The sequence below is a fragment of the Psammomys obesus genome, unplaced genomic scaffold (genome assembly GCF_907164565.1).
Source record: "Psammomys obesus unplaced genomic scaffold, mPsaObe1.curated_primary_1811, whole genome shotgun sequence".
In the NCBI taxonomy this organism is placed as follows: domain Eukaryota; kingdom Metazoa; phylum Chordata; class Mammalia; order Rodentia; family Muridae; genus Psammomys; species Psammomys obesus.
Genome location: NW_026596073.1, coordinates 23517321 through 23537508, shown reverse-complemented (window position 1 = coordinate 23537508; position 20188 = coordinate 23517321). Strand labels below are relative to the sequence as shown.

Genomic DNA, 20188 nt, shown 5'->3' with positions numbered 1-20188 from the left:
AAATAACATGTGAAGTTAAAACATTTCAAAGGACACAGAGAACACAGGAATTGTACTAGTCAGGATAGGCTCTAATGGGTTATCTCAAAACCCCAGTGACTGAATACTGCAAAGATTTGCTCATACCATGCATTAATCAGTGTCTCTGCCCCAGTTACTGAGTGACCCACCCTGATTGAAACACCATCATCTTTTTTTAAAATAATTTTTATTTTTTATATTAATCACAGGTTATTTACTTTGTATCCCAGCCGTAGCCCCCTTCCTCATTCCCTCCCAATCCCACCCTCCCTCCTTCATCTCCTCCCTGCCCCTTTCCAAGTCCTCCCCTGACAGGGGAGGTCCTCCTCCCCTTCCATCTGACCCTAGCTTATCTTCAGGACTGGCTGCAATGTCGTCCTTTGTGGCCTAGCAAGGGGAGGGAGGTCAAAGAGCCAGCCACTGAATTCATGTCAGAAATAGTCCCTGTTCCCCTTATTAGGGAACCCACTTGGATACTGAGCTACCATGGGCTACATCCGAGCAGGGGTTCTAGGTTATATCCATACATGGTCGTTGGTTGGAAAAACAGTCTCAGAAAAGACCCCTGTGCCCTGATATATTTGGTCCTTGTGTTCCTCCTGTCCTCTCCAGGTCATACTAACTCCCCCTTCTTTCATATGATTCCCTGCACTCTACCCAAGGTTTGGTTATGAGTCTCAGCGTCTACTTTGATACACTGCTAGGTAGAGTCTTTCAGAGGCCCTCTACAGAAGGCTCCTGTCCTGTTACTTGTTTTTTCCTACTTCCAATGTCCATCTCACTTGTCTTTCTAAGTGAGGATTGATCATCTTACCCTGGGTCCTCTTTCTTGTTTATCTTCTTTAGGTGTACAATTTTAGTATGTTTATCCTATCTTATAGGTCTAGTACCCACTTATATAAGTGAGTATGTATCGTGTGACACCATCATCTTAGACTGTATTATTTATTACATGTGGCAGGAAATAAAATACTGAAGGATGTCTCCACATGGTCCAACCTAACAGCAGGAGTCAAGAAACTACTAGTGTGTGTGTGTGTGTGTGTGTGTGTGTGTGTGTGTAGTGCAGTGGAGTGTGGCGTGTAATGTGTTTATATATATGGGGTTTGTATGTGGATGTGTGGGGTTTTATGGTATGGTGAGGTATCTAAGGAAATGATCTGGGCTGGGTATCAATGGGAAGGATGGGCTATTCAAAGACAATAAAATGGGTAGTTTTCATTTTATGTATTTCAATTATATATGACAAGTTTTATACAAGAATTTCAGTGTAGTGTCCTTTACAGGCTCTTTCCATGCAGCAGGCTCCCACAAACATGAGTCATACAACCCATTTCCTGCACCCTAGACCCAGCACTGACATCAGGAGCACCTGTCTTCTCATGCTGTATTTGGAACATTGAACTTTTCTAAGATCAGGAATGAAACTCTGCAACACAGTCATTGGGTTATACTTGAGGTAACCCTTTTTGCTTTCCAAGTCTCTGAACGTACAGAAAAGGTTCCAGAAGCCGTGTAGTAGATGTGTGTGGTATGGAGGCAGATTAAATGCAGATGAGAATTTAGCTGTCTGATATTAAGCTAGACACTCAAGCAATTGTCAAACAGTGTAAATTTGGTCAATTCTTTATGTTTGAGATTTTTTTTAATGTAAAATATTATTTAGCATACAAGTGTTAGGGGATCCTTAAACCAATGTAGTTTAGACACTGGGAAACTTGCAATATACTGCAAGATTTCTTTGATAGGTACTGTGTTAGCTCTCAGCATCTCAAGTGGACTATCAATGTAAGTACTGTCCTCCCTGCTGCTCAGAAAACCTGAGATGGTAAGTATTTGGCCTGGTTTGTTTTCTCTGCAGGGACACACAGTCTTTGTTTACTAAAATGGCTGTTATGACGGTTACTTTTGTTTCCTTTCACAGCAGTTACACGTTTCGGTATAGTAAAATGGCACATAGGAACCAACAGTAATGCAGTTGAAGGATGTAAAATGAAAACAGTATGCTCAAGTCAAGAAGAAAGTAAGTATAGCATGTTGTTAAGGTGAAGACTGGAGCCAGGCATGTTGGCTCACCTTTAATCTGAGCACTCTGTAGGCAGAGGTAGGAGTAACTCTGAATTCTATACCAGCCTCGTCTACATAATGAGTTCCAGTACAGCCAGAGCTACATGGTGAGACCCCAGTCTCAAAATAACAAGCTACAGATAGGAAAGCACAGAAGGGGTAACTAGGGTGTGCCCATGCTTCCATGTTGGGACAGATCTCAAAGCAAGCCTCAAAGAAAAAAGTCAGAAAAAGGCCTTTCATGAAGTGCTCTCTAGGTTGAATTTGAGGCACATGAATACAGGAAAGGACCTTATTCTGTACATCTTAGGTGGACACTTTTCAAGGGAAATTCTACACAGGTAGATTTCACACCTTGTCCTGAGAGCCTATTTGAAGGAGAAAATACTGGAATTTTGAATATTTTTAGTGGATTATGGGAGAAGGGTGTGTATTATAGTTTACACACAACAGAAACACCTACTAGTATTAACTACCACGACATTTAAAAAAATTTTTAGTCTACCATTTTAACATTTTATAAATATATAATTTCACACAAATTTACTGATATTTGCTGTTGTTGTAAATATTGAGAATTTCATGCAGTGCATTTTGATCATTTCCCTCCCCATATCCCTATCCATCCAGCTCCATATATTCTCATTCATTACCTTCCTCCGTCTCCCACTGTCTTCCTTCCCTACTCCCTACTCTTACTTAGACAAACAAATAAATTTAACCAGTTTGTTTTGGCCAACTAGTTCTGGGCATGGGTCTTGCCCTGGAGCTATCAGGTGTCATTCCATTAAAGAAAATAGACTCTCCCTTCGCTGATGCCAATAAAATGCCAATAGCTCCGCAGCTAGAGGCAATACTTGTGACCCTTCCCTCCTCCCTTCCGGAGTTTAGTGTGGACTGAGTTTGTGCAGGCCTGTGCGTGTCATCACAGGCTGTGTGAGTGAACATACGCACTGTCCTGTTGAGTCTGGAAAAGTTTTCTTGAAGCCATTCACTACCACTGACTGTTAAAATCTTCCCGACCCACTGTCCATGTAGCTCTTGAAGTCTTGAAGGAAAGGAGAAGACACAGATATCCCAAGCCAGACATGGTGGTGCACACTTATAATCCCAGCATTCAGAGAGGCAGAGGCAGGCAGATCTCTGTGAGTACAAGGCCCGCCCAGTCTACAAAGTGAATCCAGGACAGCCAAGGCTACACAGAGAAAACCCTGTCTCAAAAAAAAAAAAAAAAAAAAAAGCAGATATCCTGTTTAGTGCTGGGAATTTTACAGTCTCTCATTCTTTACATGTTGACCAGTTGTGGGTCTGTATGTTAATTGTCATCTATTATAAGAAGCATTTCTGATGAGGGATGATCTACAGTTATAGCAATAAGCCATGGGAGTAGTTTTGTTGCTGTTACCTATGTAGTGGAATAATAGTAGGTTTTCTCCTAAGGTCCATGACTTAACTAGCCACAGGTTTTGAACCTCATTAATGGTGTCAGGTATGGGTTCCATCTTGTAGAGCAGGCTTTAAATCCAGTCAGTGGTTGGTTTCTTTTATAACATTTGAGCCACTAATGCCAGAGAGACAAGTTGTTATTATAACTCACAGAATTCATAGCTGAGTGAGACTGACAATTATTTTACTCCACTGATAGCATGTATAGTACCGTCTAACAATATGAAATGTAGCCAGTAGGGGTGAGGTTTACAAGTCAGTGCCAGCTAGATCTCTCCATGTTCTATAACTCAAGTATGTGGAATCTTCAGCAATCGGATCTTACCGTCAATTTCTAGAGCACAACCAATACATCGACAGTAGCCTTTAATGTTTGGGTGCAGGTCTATGAACCCCAATAGCCTACAACTCAAAAAAGTAGGTGACCCATTTCCTGGTCCTGGTGGTCTTATTTGGAAGCAGATGCTGTCTAGTTGGAGTATTGCTCCCCATCCTCACCCCACAGTTTCTCTCGGCTGTCCTTGAACTCACTCAGTAGACTTAGGTCTAGCACCTGGCTTGCCTCCTGAGTGCCAGAATTAAAGGCATGCACCACCACTGCCTGGCTCAAAAGGCTTTTAGTGTTAGCTATCCCACTTGCTATATTCTCTTCTCTATCATATTCTCCTAATCACTATCCAACTTAATTATTCCTGTTACATTTTTTCCTTCTTCAAAGCTTTTATCATGAAGGGGTATTGTTTTTTTTTTGTCACAGGTATTTTCTGCAGCTGATGAGATTTCTGTGCTCTTTGTCCTTTGTTTATGTGGAGGTTTATGTTTTTTGATTTACTTATATTGAACCACCCTTATCTCTGGGATGAAGCCAACTTAATCATGGTGCATACTTTTGATGTGTTCTTGGATTCTGTTTGCAAATATTTTGTTGAGAATCTTTGCATTCATGTTCATGAGAAATAGTGGTCTTTAATTTTCTGTTGGTGGTAGTCTTTGTCTGGTTTGTATATCAAAGTAATATTGGCTTCATAATAAGATCTTGGAAATATTCCTTCAGTTTTTGTTTTGTGTAATAGTTTGAAGAATATTTGTGTTTTCTTTGAGGGTTTGGTAAAATTCCAAACTGAATCTATCTGGCCTAGGTTTTTGTGTTTTTTTTTTTAGTTGAGATATTTTTAATTACTTCTATCTCATTAGATGTTATGGGTCTCTTTCAATTTTTAACTTCGATAGTTTGTATACATACAGAAATTCATCCATTTCTTTTAGGCTTTCAGCTTGGTGGGATATAGATTTCGAAAGCATGTACTTAAGATTCTATGAATTTACTCAGTGTCTGTTGTAATGTCTACTTTCTCATCTCTGATATTACTTTGGATTCTCTTTTGGCTAATTTGGCTAAAGGTTTGCAGCATTGTTAATTGTTGGAAAGAACTAATTCATCTTTTCATTGATATTTGCATTTTTGTTCTATTTCATTAATTTCAGCTGAGTTTATTTCTTTTCTTCCTGTTTACTCTTATTGGGTGTTGTTCTTGTTTTCTAAAGCTTTCAAATATATCATTAAGTTATTAATATAAATCTCTGCAGCCCTGGCTAGGGCTTTTATGTATGCCAGGCTAGCCTTGACCTCAGGTAATCCACTTGGCTCCTGGGAGCTGTGAGTCGATGCACATGTGCACATGCCACTATTCTTGTACCTTGCATTTCACTTAAAACATTGTAGAAATTTATCATTACTTTAATGTGTGAAAAATTTCAGCAAGTATAGAAAAACTGCTTTTCACTAGAAAATGAAATCTTCCTGTTTCTAAAAACCTTTAAAATGTTGGCTTTGATAAAATGTAACTGATAAGAACAAAATAAAATTTAAATTAAAAAAAAAGAAAACAATTATGGATTCAAATGAAGAATAAATAAATAAACAATAAAATGTTGGCTTTGTATGAGAGATCACACCCAGGGCAGTGAGCATACAAGGCATATGCACTACCATTGTGCTATATCCCAGCCCTCTTGATGTAAGGGCTGCATGCCACACACCTTAATGATAACCTACCACATGTTGGTTTAACCCATTTCCTTGTGGACATTCCTCACAAGATTTGTTATTGTTAGAAATTAGTTTGTATGTGTGTATGTGTGTATGTGTGTGTTAGGTGTATATGTTGCTTGGGGTTTGTTGGGGGGGGGATGAGGTGCTAGGGGATCAAACTCAGGAAGGGTTTTGTACATGCAAGGCAATGAACTATATCCCCAAATCATTTTTTTTTGTTTTGTTTTTTCCTTCTTGGAAGGCTGTTTTTGGAATTTCCTTCCTTCTTGGCTCTTCTTCTCTGATCTCTCTACCACTTGCCAGTGCATTTGACACTCAAGCTTCAGCTCTGGCTCCTTTGCTCTTGTGTTAAGTTCTCAGGTACCCATGCTCAATCCAGTTCTTTCCTGTGTTCACTGCAGTTGCCACATCTAAAGAAGCATATCCCAAAGAGAAATCCTGCAGTTTCCTTTTCATAGGCTCCTATTATTTTCAACCTTGTTAGTTTTTGAGCATCAGAGAAAAATGGAAAATGTGAAAATGGCTATTCAAAATGGCCCTAACCCTAACCTTTAAATTTCACTGTCAAAAGGACAAAAAGGGAGTTTCTCTGTAGCAGCTAACTGGTATCACTAGCCACCCTGCATCTTCTTCTGTGTTTTGGCTGAGGGAAATAGAAGTGTCCCTTTATCACTTGTTAAAAAACAGACTTTACACTTAATTGAGAATTTACACTTCAATGTAATATTTCAGTTTAAAGATCTCAGAGTTTTGGACTATTTGGGGCTCAAAAACTGATCATGTTTGAACCTGTTCTCTATCCAAAGTGTTAGGAGAGTCATAGTATCCATGTGTACTAGTAATGCTTCACTCATTATGAGTCATGAATTTGTACAAATGGAGAAGCATGGAAAGTTCTAAAGTGGAGAGAGCACCACAGTAACACCAAGGTTTCTCTTCTTTTTGCAGGTAAGGAAAATAAAGTGAAGCTGTTTCTTATCCTAAGTATTCATCAGATCGTCTTGAAATTTAACTAAAAACATGACAGCTCTTTCTTCAGAGAACTGCTCTATTCAGCACCTGTTACATCAGTCGAAGCAGCCCCTAGATGTTAACTATCTGTTGTTCTTGATCATACTTGGGAAAGTATTATTAAACATTCTCATCCTAGGAATGAAAAGGAAAGGTACCCGTTGGAGTTTTATGGAGTATTTCTGCTTTTCACTGGCATTTGTTGATCTCCTACTGTTGGTAAACATTTCTATACTGTCCTACTTCAAGGACTTTGTAGTTCTGGGTATTAGGTTTACTAAATACCACATCTGTCTGCTCATAGAAATCATTTCCTTCACTTATGGCTTTTTGCATTATCCAGTCTGCTTATTGGCTTGTATAGATTACTGGTTGAATCTGTCTAGAGCCACCAGGCATTCATCTCAGAGGCAAAGGTTACTCTATTTCTTGACAGTCATTTTAACTTGGATCTCAGTCCTTGCTTATGTTCTGGGAGATCCAGCCATCTCAGCAAGCCTAAAGACACACAGGATTTATGTGCACCAGTGCCCCTCCTATGTCAGCACTCAGAGTAACTGGCTGTCACTATCTATGCTAATGGTTTTATTTGTGGCCTTTCTGATTTCATGGCCAGAAGTTGTTGCCTTGATACAAGCTATCAGGATAGCATCCTATATGAACAAGGCCATCCTCTATTTTCCCTTCCCACTGCACTCTGGTTGCACTGTGATCTCCAGGAAAACACTCTTGCCTAGGCTCATCGTGTGTTTTCTTAGTACCTGGTTTCCCTTTGTAGCACTCCAGGTCCTCATCCTCTCACTTAGAGTTCAGATCCCAGCATACATAGAAATGAACATCCCCTGGCTGTACTTTGTCAATAGTTTTCTTATTGCTGCAGTTTATTGGCTTAACTGCCACAAGCTTTATTTAAGAGACAGCATGTTACCTACGGATCCTTTCATCAACTGGAAATGCTGCTTTGTTCCAGTACCTAGACTTAAGCAAGTGGAGAGGCCCATATCCATAGTCATCTGTTAGTATGCTGCTGTGCTGGAAGTCCAGAAGTACCAAAACCAATCTTACCAGCAGGACAAGTAACTGAAGCTCTTGTTCCCCTACCTTTTATCATTTCAGCACAGTCTGTCGGGTGGATATTAACTAGTTGTAAGGACACATTAACAAAACATAATTTTTATACCTACTCAGCAACATTGTATAAGTATTTGGTATTATTAATCTAAAAGTAAAATAAATGCATTAACATGTGGCCAGCTTGATGTTTTATTCCCAAAAAGAAAAATACTGGATGCAAAATATTAGATAAATTTGAGATTTCACTGCCAGCTTGAAGATCTGAGCTCAAATATTTTGTCAACATTAGAGAAAAAAAAAAAAAAACTTAAAATGATTTTTGTATAATAATAGAGCATACCTTATGGGGCAGACTAGCTTATTTTAAATATAGCTAAAATATTTTATTACAAACACTTCTGGATAATTTCAGTTGTTCTGCCTATGAAGCTTGGAACCATGAGGTCTCTTGCCATGATGCACCAATTGCATGTTCATTTATCACCATTCACATGTCAGATCATAATCATGTTAGCAATATACACTAGAAAACGCCTTGGCCTGTTGACATTTAGGGCTAGACAGTTCTGTCTTGTAGGGGTAACCCTACACACTGTATACATGCCAGTGACACATTCTCCAGAAGTGGCAATCAAAAATGTCTTCGCAACCTCCACAATCAAAAATCTCCCCTGAGCACAACTCCCCAACCCTACTCCTCAGGAAAACAAACCCTGGAGTGAAGCGGTGTGCGCACTGCTGGCGACCACAGGTCTGTGTGCCTGCACTGTGTGAGCACGCAGCATGCAGCTGCTCTGCTGCGCTCTGTTGACATCCGCTTGCAGGGAGGAAAAGGCATCAAGCCAGGCATGGTGCTGCACTCTCGTAAACCCAGCATCTGGGAAGGCAGAGGCAGGCCTGGTCTACAGAGCGAGTTCCAGGAAAGCCAGGGCTACACAAAGAAACCCTGTCTCAAAAAGGAAAAAAAATAAATAAATAAAGAGGCATCAAAATTAAGAAGCCTACCCCAGCTCACTCAAGTGATGGGGAGGTAAGATTCAAGCCCTGGCTTCAGAGTTGTGTTCTTTCCCACATTATATCATTCATCAGTCCTATTCACTGTTTCTCAAGACAGGGGCTTTTTATAATTGTCTCTTACTTAAAATGTACAGTGTCTATGAACATCTTAAGGAATTGAGGTCCAGTTTCCTTGAGCATACAGGTCTTTATGTTAGTGTCATCTACCTAGAGAGACAAATTGGCCATGCTGCTGGATAATCAGGAATTCTCTGAGCTGAAAGCACAGGTTAAGCTTTTCTGGTCTAAAATGCTTTTGCATAAGGGATAATCAATAATATCTGAAAAATGTAAGGTCTCAGACATCCCAGATGATACCTTGTGATACAAACCTAACCTTGGCCATTCTACGAAAAAGGGCACTAAAACAACAGAGTGGTAAAATAAACTAGGAGGCTATCTCTTCATTTATTAACCAATAGCTCAGGCTTTTTCATCTCAATTTAAACCTCCAAATATAAAATTTAAAGCTTCAAATATAAAACCTCAGGAAATGATTGGCCAATTGAGTCATATGCTTAATTGTGCCAAATGTTGCAAGGAGACACTGGAAGGAAGGGAACTTAATCATTAGGCTGCAAGGTACAATATTTAAAATATTTAACAATTAGGTACCTAACACGTAAGAGAAAGGAATTAAAAAAATTACATTGTTTTACTTTTAAGATGCAAATAGAGATACAATTACATCCAAAGCCACCACACCTGATTTGTGTGATGTTCAGGATTGAACCAGGACTTCATGCCTGCAGACAAGCACTCTACCTACGACAAAGCTCAGTAGGTATAACCGTGATGCAGTGAGCAGCAGTGTGTGCTTGTGCAGTGCACATGTAGGAAGCTGACCCTTTTCAAATTCACTTGTATATGTTTCTTCTCCATGGTTTTTTGCCTTCCAGTTTCCCATAACATGAGAATCAAACATGCATATTAATGTATGCTCTGTAAGTTATATAGCAGGAAATTTACAGCCAGTTCAGCCTTCCATTAAGGTCTTTATTAGATTTTTTCCCCCAGCTCTCAAAAGCTTAAAGAAATAATTCGATAACCAGTCAGGCTTTTATTTGTAAAGAACTGAAGTTACAACTGGTCTACAATATATTATCGTAATATAAACAACATAAATAAAAGATCCTGTAGGCCCACCACTAGTCTTCCACCCAGACCCACTCGAAGCCATGTTACAATACTCTATGTGAAAGTGTGCAGGTAACAAAGGTGCAATCCAAGCAAGTTTAAGCAGCAGAGTATAAGGTGCTTCCATTAGCAGTTACGCTGCCAGCAAACATCTGATGCTCCATTGTTTTTCACTGAATAGACACACAAACAGGAAGTCTAAAGTTCATACACATGCGACTTAATATGAAAGTGCTTTCTCTTCTTAAAAAAATACATCAAACGAACACTTTTTACATAGATAATGGTGTGCTCTTATAATGCAAAATTAACTTCATTTTCAGGTTATACATTGTAAAACTGTAGCTATGGGCAGCAGTCTAATAAGTCTATGCTAAGGGTGCTAGAACTATATAATTTCCTGTGAGGAGGACTCTAATACAACGTCCAATGTAAGACACAGCTATATAACCTTAATATTTGCTTTCTCTAAGATTAAAACATGTTTTCTTTACCCCCTGGGGGATGCTTTTTTTTTCTTGATGAATCATCTTTTGAGATTTTTTTTTTTTGTAACTATAGAACTTTGATTTTAGAACAATGGTAAAAACCAAAGAGAAGATTTTTTTTTTTAAATATTCTTAAAGGATTTTTTAAAAAAGGTTAATCACAGCAACTTGCCCTTGTGAAACAAATTTTAAGTGGTAGAAAGGCAAAGAGTTCTAACTGAATCAAGAGGCTTTATGTCAGTCAGCATCTACCTCTGTGCACGGCTGTCTGCAACACATAACCTCATTCCCTGTACTTTCCAAGAATTTCTGAATTTTGTCTTTTTAATCCCCTATGGGGGGGGGGGGAGACCGATCTTTTGAATGAGGTGATTAGCAGTCTGGTACATCAATGTAGGAAATCACACAATAAAAATTATAATCTGTGTTCTCAGCTGAATTCTGAAGGTCTAAGAATACATATGCAAGAACAGCCCAGGGTATTTTACAACTTAAGTATACAGTTTGAAATACTTGAAAAGTAACCAGAATTGTGGAACAGTTTACAAAGGCCAGATTATTGGGCTATTTAGATTATTATAACTTAAAAAAAAAAAAAAAAAAAACCTCAGTTTGAAAGCATCTATTACATATTGTAATCTAACACTTTATTTGGGCATTTTCCCACTTTAAACAACTACAGCTATGATACAATAAAGTTGTTAAAATATATTTTTATATCTTTATAAAGTTAGTATCAACTGATGTTAGTATTTAAAGCAAGAGTTACAACCTGATTCACAGACTCCCAGAGTGACAAGGGAATTTATCCAATTAAAACTGATTCTTACTCCATCTCTCCTCCTCAAATACTTCCCAGGTCTACATTTCATGATGCACTGCATACCTCTGATTCTTACATGTCTCTGAGAGTTTGCTCGCTATCCCTAGCATACAATACAATCAACACCGTAGAAAGCAGCAGCAGCAGCCTCTTCTCCTGGCTTCCTTTCAGATAATTCTGTTTTGGAAAACTACTCTGCTAACAATACTGGGTAAAAATCTTTGCAACTAAAAATATACAATGATTCCACATCAGCTTCTTGCATCTGGCCACATAGCATACACAGGAATGGTCTTGACAATGCCTGTCACAGCAATCTCACCGTTGGTCATGGTAGGTACTCTTACTGTTGTCAACGGTCAAGTAGACGGTCAACAGATGTATGGTGTGGCAGTGGTGATGTGACCCCTCGCATGTTATTGAACCCTCAGTCCCCAGACAATGGGCAGTAACTAGTAGGACTTACATGCTTACGCAGCAGTGAGTTTGTGTGGGAAGACTTTACTTACTATTTTCTTACTCATAGATTCCACACCACCCAGTGTTCAAATAGTTTACAAATGGTATTCACTCAAATGGTATTTACTTGTCATTCAGTCAGGCCAGTGTTAATCCCAATTATGTAGCTCAGGACTGTAATTGTAAAGCTGGAAGAAGATGTTTCTTCAAACATGATTGAAGCACAAAAAAAAAAAAAAAATCAGCATATTTAGTAGTACAGGTTTCACACTGTACATTCAAATGAGATTAAAACCCAAAAAACTACCCAACGTGTCACATAGCTATTCTGCCATCTGGAGTAATGCCAAGTCTTGAAGCCACAGTGTTTCCACTTCATGCAGCACGGTTATGCGGCAGGTATATTTATCTGAGACTACTGACAAAAAATAGTAATCTGCTCACTTTTTAATACTACCAAAACATTTTAACACAAGCATTATGTACAAGGACTTTAAACACTGTACATACTTAGTTTACTTGAGGCAAGACTAAAACAGTCGTTTGTTCTACAGTGGATCCATGTTAGTTTCAATGATGCTCTAATCTCCACTGCTCTTTCACCACTGCCAGAAAATGGTCCACTTAAGCACGGTTAACACTGATGTATTCTATTAAGCCAGTAACATTCTCTGTATTCATAGGTGCTATGAATATCTAAGATGACGACTGGAAATAATTAAAACAGGATAAAAGGACTTAACTACATCCCTCTTGGATTTCTACATTTCATTAAAACTATGCCATGCTAGCATAATGGTGTTTAAAATTTATACTGATTTTTTCAAAATTAAAATTCATTTATTATATACTTTTTTCTATAGATTCATACCCAATATCGGCAATATCACAGACAGCAGTAGTTTTATACTTGAAAAGACCTTTGCCTAAAATATAAAGTGTTAGAAGCTCATTTTGTACCTAACATTTTATTAAAATTATTATTTTTAAATAAAATAAAATGTTCACAAGCTACTGAAGGAAAATTAAATCCTCGTGGCACTTGCCAGAGAGTGTGCAAATTAGACTCTGGCTTAGGGAAGCAGGTCACATGTTACAGCAGGGGGAAAGGCCTCCTAATGTTCTTCTCTGGAACATGATGGTAATGATTGTGTTTAAATTGGTACCTTGTAACTTTAAAAAAAAAAAAGATTTCTCTTAGTAGAAAACTTTAAATAGATCAAACTTTAAAATTATATGCACAACTTGTAAGTTCTTAACATTTTGGGTAACTTTTTAAAAGTTAATCTCATTTTCAAGATTTCTAATTGAAACAGCTTTTATTTTAACTATAAAGTATATGGCAATGCATTTTATAATTTAACACAAGAGAAATATCTTCTCAGAGAATTTCTTAAGCTGTATGGTTCAATGAGTTAAAATTAAATTTCAAGAAGAAAACATATTTACTTTTCCTAATACTTATTTGTACTCATCTAAGCTGAAAACCAATCTTTGAGATGAAATAAAATATTCTAAATGGACTGGTAAATTATTAGTATTGATGACTTTGAGTTAAAACAGTTCATATCATGAGTCATTCTGTTTTGTACCAAGAAAACAGTCAGGCTTGTGCTTACTGGAATCTGCCAGTAGGAGAAACCTCTGGCTACATCACCAGTGCTCAGACTGAAACAACAAACAGTGCCTGACAGTGCCTGTCCTTATGAGCGGATGAGCAGTGGCGAGACTGAGTCAACTGTGGAATCTGACTGTGGAAACTCCTCTATCCTGGCCACTCAATCATAACGAACTTCCAAATTTTGACAATACACTCCCTGTCACTGGTTATCTTCAGAAATCCAGGATCAGTCACTTAGGTCCCAGTGGGTACTATTAATATCAATGCTTCTCAGGGCAGGGGCAGGTGATAAACTAATTTGATTTCAGGCAAATCTTGACATTTAAAACCATGGGGGCTAATTTGACATGGTGGGACAGACCTTAATTCCAGTACTTGAGAAGGTCAGAGGACCACAACTCAGGTTAGTCTAGGCAAACATGCAAGAAACAGTGTGTAACCTCAGCAGTGGAGTGTGAAGCCCTGACTCAGTCCCTAGTACCAGCAGAACAGAACACCTAACATGCCATGTCCAGTCCTCTGCCACCATGGAGTATTTTAAGCTACTAATGACCATCACACTGTCTTTAGCTAGCTAGCAGGGTCATCTTCCTAGCTGTCTCTTCCTCTACTGTTCCCCCTACCTGCCTCCCCTCTAAAAAAACTTTAGGGCACAGCTAGTCACAGAGTTAATGTATGGTGCACAAGAAACATAACTAAAAATGATTTGAATATATGGACAAGGCTTTCATTGAAATACAACTGGTAAAGTTATAAAGGTGCCACACCATTACAAAATCCTGAAGATCTCCAAGCCAGGATACTATCCAACCCCAAGCAAAGAACTAAGAACGTTTCTGTATAGTTTACTTGAGGTGGGGTTGGGTTTAGATGGGGCTCTCTGAAGGAAATAAGTAGAGGCCATTCCATGCCAGCTAACAGTACCAGTTGCCAGCAAGTATTGCTGGCATTCACAAAGTCTTCAAAGCTCAACATTTGGCTGAAAACATGTTTGAAATGCTGTAACAGTATTACCAGTCAGAGATTTCATACACAGGACATAGCTGCTGAGACACAAGCTTGTGAGAAACTGGGTCCTATGAAAGACTTCAATCCAAGATTTGTATTTGTAAATAGATATGTTACTGAATTTTTCACTTAAAATATGAAGACTGAATAATTATTCAAAGGCATGGCAACGAACGATAACAGTCTCACTCGCTATTCCTCCAATACAAGAAACAAAGAGGAAAGCAGCAGGATTCCTAAATCACAAACAAAAAAACCTTCTATTTACTTAGGTAAAGCATGAATTTTAACTTGAAAAGTGCAGAAATTTGTTCAGTTGTTGCAGTGATAAAACGAACAAGAGTGGGCAGTCCCATTTTCCTCTGCCATTCTCTAGCTTGTTTACTAACACTCCTTTCCTCTTGGTTCCAGCATCTCTACTTCCATGTGACAGTCCTTTCACCTAGTCTTCACAATTCCATGACAAAGAACTCCACAGCAAAGTGAAAGTGAATGTAACCAGTTACATTCCACTGACGTGGCAGGTTTGGAGATAGCATTCCCATGCTGTCTGACTTATAATGCGGCTGTGTCACTGTGCCTTACACATGTCCACACAAAGCTTATAAGTATTGTCATATAAAGTAATTTTTAGAAGCCAGATGTCTATTTTCCTAAGAACACAGAACTTAAAACAAATAAAATGTGACAAGTATGTCCCACAGTGGATAAAGGGTTTCAAGATTGGAAATGCAAACTTGGGTAGCAGAAATGGGATGAATCATGGTTCCTTTCTGCTTGTCATTTTTTTCCTCCAAGAAAGTTCTTAAAGGGCTTAGTAATATGAAAATAGCATTCTTCCTGTCCATGTCATACTAAACAGCCTAATGCTCAGGAGACAGGGAAACATGGTGTGTCCCCATTTAATTGAAGCTTTCCAATTCGGGTGATTAAAATTAGAAATACCTGCAGCAATGGGAGAACTACCAAATGAGCCACTTCCTAATAAATCAACCCACTTGTATAAAAGTGTATTTTCTAGTTAAATTTAAGTGCAGACAACAGAAGATCTAGACTACTTCTAAGATTAAGGACAAAAAGGCATTCTCCAATAGAAACCCTTCTTGTAAACTGCTTAGGGATGCTTAAAGGCAGGGCTAGGCACAGGGGTTTCTCATAAGCACACCATGGACTGATTTTAGTAAAAATGCAGAGTTAACACCTTAAAGGCTATGTGTATAAGTATTAATAGGAGGGAAAAGCATTATTGCTGGAGGCCTACACTAGACAATCAATCTTATATTAACTGTGGATTACCACAATACAGTTTTAATTCCAGAGGAAATCTGCCTGTGTGCCTCCTCCATAATGGCAGGCAATCTCTTAGTGCTGCTTAGCCTGTGTTAATGAGGGGAAAGTCTATGACAACTCTGCCATAATGACTCAGTACTAATAAATGAAGCTGACAGTAGAGCACCTACCTTCCTTGAAATGTTAATAACAGTGATGCAAAGAAATATGTAATGTAGACTATACTGCTGTAGGTCTGAAACAGGAGTCTCACGCTACTTCCACATTCTGAGTCTACACAGGACTGCCAGTGAACACCTCTTAAAACACTACACCAAACATCCCACAAAGTGTACATTCAAACAAGAGGCATCTAAAGCTTAAAAAAATTATCTGCTATATTTTTGTATAAAAATAACCAACATTTCGAATGTACACAAAGTCAAAAGATAAATATCTGTGATATCCTTGTGACATCTCAGTCTTATACTAGCTCAACATGATCTCTGAAAAGAGCAGTAGAAATGATTGCACTCAGACTCTTGCTGTCTCTTACATCTGTGGCAAAGGATTTGTACATGCTCCTTCAGCTGTTCAGATTTCTCAAACATGTAGTAAAGATAGAGAAAGCAAACACAATCAGCAAATCTTTTGATGCCCAGTACCATAAGGCTCTCAGAGCATCCACAGAAAATTTGTCTTAATGCCCTAACAGAAAACTGTTGAATGAAAACTTTTGATTAAGAGAAATCACTTTAAATACTTTGTGGGAAAATCCAAAGGCTTAGTAAGGGAGAAAGAGATGTTCATCCTAGCCAGAGTCAGCAGGGTTGCTTGGAGCATTTGGGAAGAGAATCACATCTCCACTGCCAACTCTTCTGCTGGAAGAGGCTCATAGGCACGAATGCATCTGACACCTTCACCAGTGCAGAGGAAGAGCCAGGAAGAGGTGAGTATGGCCAGTGCCATATCAGAGCCATATGATTTCTAAGTTAGCCTAATTGTATAGGCCAATTTTATGGATGTCCTCTTTTTAGTATACAGTAAAACTAAAAACTACTTCCGTAGAACATTAGTGCCATCTGAATAATACTTCACTGTCCACGTACTCCTCATCACAGCCCATCCTTCACTTATGTCTCTGCAGGTGAAAAAGAGCAGCATGCAGCTCTTTGCTCAGCAAGGCCCCTCAACCTTAGCACCACTGGCATGTGTAAAACATCATTATTGACAGAGGGATGTCCTGTGTACTGTAGGACATTCAGCAACATCTCTGGCTGTCTGTCACTACTTCCTCGATTCCTATAACAACTCTCCCTAAAACCTCAACCCCAAGTTGTAGCAACCAAAATATGTCTAGATAATTGCCATTGTCCCCTGGAGGACAAAGAGGGACCTCCACTGAAAACTATTGCTCTTAATGTACAAAGTCTGGAGGAAAACTGTCAGTCATGCCAATCTGGGTGAAGTCTAGAACAGAGACACTTGTGACCTCCATAAATACTGCTTATGTTAGAACATAATCCTTTTTCACAACCAAAGCATTTGTCTGAAAGATCTGTTATTGTTTTTAAACACACTGGTATTTCATTGCATTCAGTTCTGTCAATGGGCTCCTAAATTACCCTATATCTCTACAACAACCTTTAGAAAACTAACAGGGTAAAAAAAGATACAAGAAAATGGAATTAAAGGAAGGGGGAGTGTAAATCAATTATTTTTAAAAGGATTCTTTTATATTAATGGTAAACATTACCTTTAAAAAATTATCTAGTATAACATGTTTCTTTGAAAAATATGGGCCTCTGTAACAAGTCTTTCAGTGTGGTAAAATTAACTTCACCAATGTTGGCTAATTATGAAAATGTATGATGACCTAGGGTATCTGAAGAGAAATGCCGGCACTAGATGTGGTGGTCCCAATGTGCTTGGCCTTCCAGCATCAGCCTAGTATTCTCAGCCAGATGAGGCTTTACCTTTACCTATTAGGAGGAATAAAACTGATGTCACACCAAGTCTCAGTTCCTGTTACGAGTCTTTCAGAGAGTTGATGCGTGCACAGATCTTCAGGGCTGGGCCCAGCTTGATGTTCATTGCACTCATGAGATGGTCTTCTTTTAGCAAGAGCAGGGCCTGTCCATCAATCTCTTGTGCCCTGAATTCATCTGCAACATCCTGGCAGCCTGGAATTCCATGAGAGAAAGGTTAGAATTATACACAATTAGATGGAGTGCTTCACTGTTCTGCTGTCAGTAGGTCTGAGAGTTTACAACAGAGGCTGATAAACCAAAATCCTGGTAAGCATGGCGTTCACCCCTGAAGAAGTCAAAACCCAAGTTTACTTGGAAGTCTCACTCTAAAAAATTACACAAATAGCAAGAGGTAAGAGGGATCAGTCGGGCTGGAGAGATGGCTCAGCAGTTAAGAGTACTTGCTGTTCTTCCAAAGTTCCTGAGTTCAATTCCCAGCAACCACATGGTGGCTCACAACCATCTATAATGAGATCTGGTGTAGTCTTCTTGCCTGCAAATGCAGGCAAAATACTGTATAAATAATAAATCTTAAAAAAAAAAAAAAAAAAAAGAGGGATCAGTCAACATATTGCATTTCCCATGCAAAAGGTACTCATCTTTACATAACATAAGATCACGTACAGATAGAGGAATAAAATGTTTTGCTATAAATAATAATCTGGAAATATTTTCTCAAGTGTTAGATTAAACTTTCATTATTACCCATACTTTCTCTGAATTTACACATTCAGTGTGCAAATGTCTGTATGTCTAAAATATGTTTATTGTTGCCTCAGAACAGAACAAATCCCCCAGGATTGTATTAACATGCTACAATGCTGCTGACATACACCATGCCGCTCAGCTTACAACAATAACTTCAAAGCTTAACATCACTAGACTCATTTCTACTTTTCATCTCTGTTTTGTAACAGTCTATGTAGCCCAGGCTGGTCTTGACTTTATTATCCTGTTTTCCCAATGCAAGCTGGGATTACAGGAAAGTTCCATAACCTTTTTGTTAGTGGTGCTGGGAATGGAACCCAGAGCCCTAGAGATGGCAGGCAAGCACTTTTCACCTTTATACCCAAGAAAACAAGTTGTCATTGAAATTAAGAAGCTACAGGGTAACCACCTACCAAGTAAACAGTGCATTAGCTCTCAGCTTAAAGCATTCTCTTGCTATCTGAATCTTGACTATTCGTACTGTCTACCAAAATACTTGCACAACCACCTATTACAGTAAAGAAACCTCTAGGTTAGGTAACCAACTATGGAGACCAAAGAAGAGAGAATGCAAGAACATGAAAGTTTCCTTACAAATGTAAGTTATTTTAGGAACAAGATTTAACAGTTTTAAAGCCTCTTCTATATTCAAATCAGTATTCCAAGAAAAGAGATGATGAGAAATAGAAATGGTTAACTTGCACCTCAGAATACAACAGTTTTGCCAGGATGGTTCTTTTCCATTGTAAAGTTATCCTCTAGCTTGTATTAAGGTAACAAGGCCCACCCTATAACCCCAGGAGGACCCCGGAAGCACTACAGAGCAGCACACATACATTTACATAAGGACAAGTAAAGAAATGATAAGCTGAGTAAACATAATCCACTATGGAGAGCTATCTGTGGCAGTAACATTCTTCGTTTGTGTGTCACGAGCGGGGCCAACTTTTTCCTCAGTGTCCCCCAATGACCTTGGTTTTTTGTTTTTTTTTTTTTTTTGCTTTACTGCTTCTTATACAGCAGCCAGCTTTTCAGTTTCTCTATGTTGGTAATTTCTCAGACTTTCAAAATTTTATATTTCAAAATATTGTATAAAATTTACATGGCTTTGCCCATGTACCACACATATACCATATAGATGAAACAGGGTTACTCACCATAGAAAAGCCCTTTTTCTTTTCCCAGAGGTAGCTCTCAACAAAACTGACTAATCTTGCATCTAGTTGTGACTTCATCCTTCTTTTATGGAAGAACTAACGTTCTTCTCTCCAGTCTTATTTATAAGAACCCAGGAAAGGAAAGAAGAGAGAGAAAGAAAGGATAGGACTTACTTAGATTCAGAAATCAGGAGTAGTGAGTAGTGAGGACCACAAGAGCTACATTTGGGGATAGAAGTAAGGTGCTCCCTTAAGGAAATACCCAGCATGCTCTCATTCCTCCTGACTGAGATTCCTTTCCAGATGTAGACAGCAAAAGCATTGGCAAAATATTTCTCAAGTGTATTGGGAAACAGCATGATTAAATAATACACATTATCGTCATATTTTTAGATCGCAATTTTCTCAAGCTAACCACAAAAAGTATTGTTACATTAAGACAGTAATGAGAAAATAAAGTAACTTACAGAAAAGGAAGGGACAATCAGTTATACATCCAGAAACTTACTGGGGAAAAAAAAAATCAAGAATTTTTTTTTTTGTTTTTAAATATTCAAGATACTCTGAACAAACTTCTGTGAGTTACTAACATCCTGACTGACTGCAGCATCCGCTAGGATTGCCTCAAGCCAACCACTGAATGCAAAGCACACAGTGAAGCAGCCAGGCAGCTTGGCTGGCTCCACTCACCCTGACCGAGCGCGCACTCTCAGTAAGGCACTGATCTTTGCCACATCCTATCTGAACTTTCCAGTGTCCA

General features: G+C 38.6%; 2 protein-coding genes across 11 annotated transcripts in view; one reads left to right on the top strand and one right to left on the bottom strand.

Moving 5' to 3' along the window:
- Gpr160 (G protein-coupled receptor 160) overlaps positions 1-20188 on the top strand; it is a 61237-nt gene that overhangs the window by 31774 nt on the left and 9275 nt on the right. For 2 of the 7 annotated variants that reach the window (XM_055625859.1, XM_055625858.1), the window contains exons 3-4: positions 1946-2044; positions 6536-7847. The exons of 3 other annotated variants lie outside the window; for them this stretch is intronic. In XM_055625859.1, the coding sequence (XP_055481834.1) occupies positions 6608-7618 (1011 nt within the window). In that variant the 5' untranslated portion in view covers positions 1946-2044; positions 6536-6607 and the 3' untranslated portion in view covers positions 7619-7847. Of the gene's footprint in view, positions 1-1945; positions 2045-6535; positions 7848-20188 lie in introns of those variants that run through there. 2 more of the 7 variants (XM_055625860.1, XM_055625861.1) reach the window with 2 other exon arrangements.
- Phc3 (polyhomeotic homolog 3) overlaps positions 9769-20188 on the bottom strand; it is a 71553-nt gene continuing 61133 nt past the window's right edge. For all 4 annotated transcript variants that reach the window (XM_055625852.1, XM_055625856.1, XM_055625853.1 and 1 more), the window contains one exon: positions 9769-17716. In XM_055625852.1, the coding sequence (XP_055481827.1) occupies positions 17562-17716 (155 nt within the window). In that variant the 3' untranslated portion in view covers positions 9769-17561. The remainder of the gene's footprint in view (positions 17717-20188) is intronic.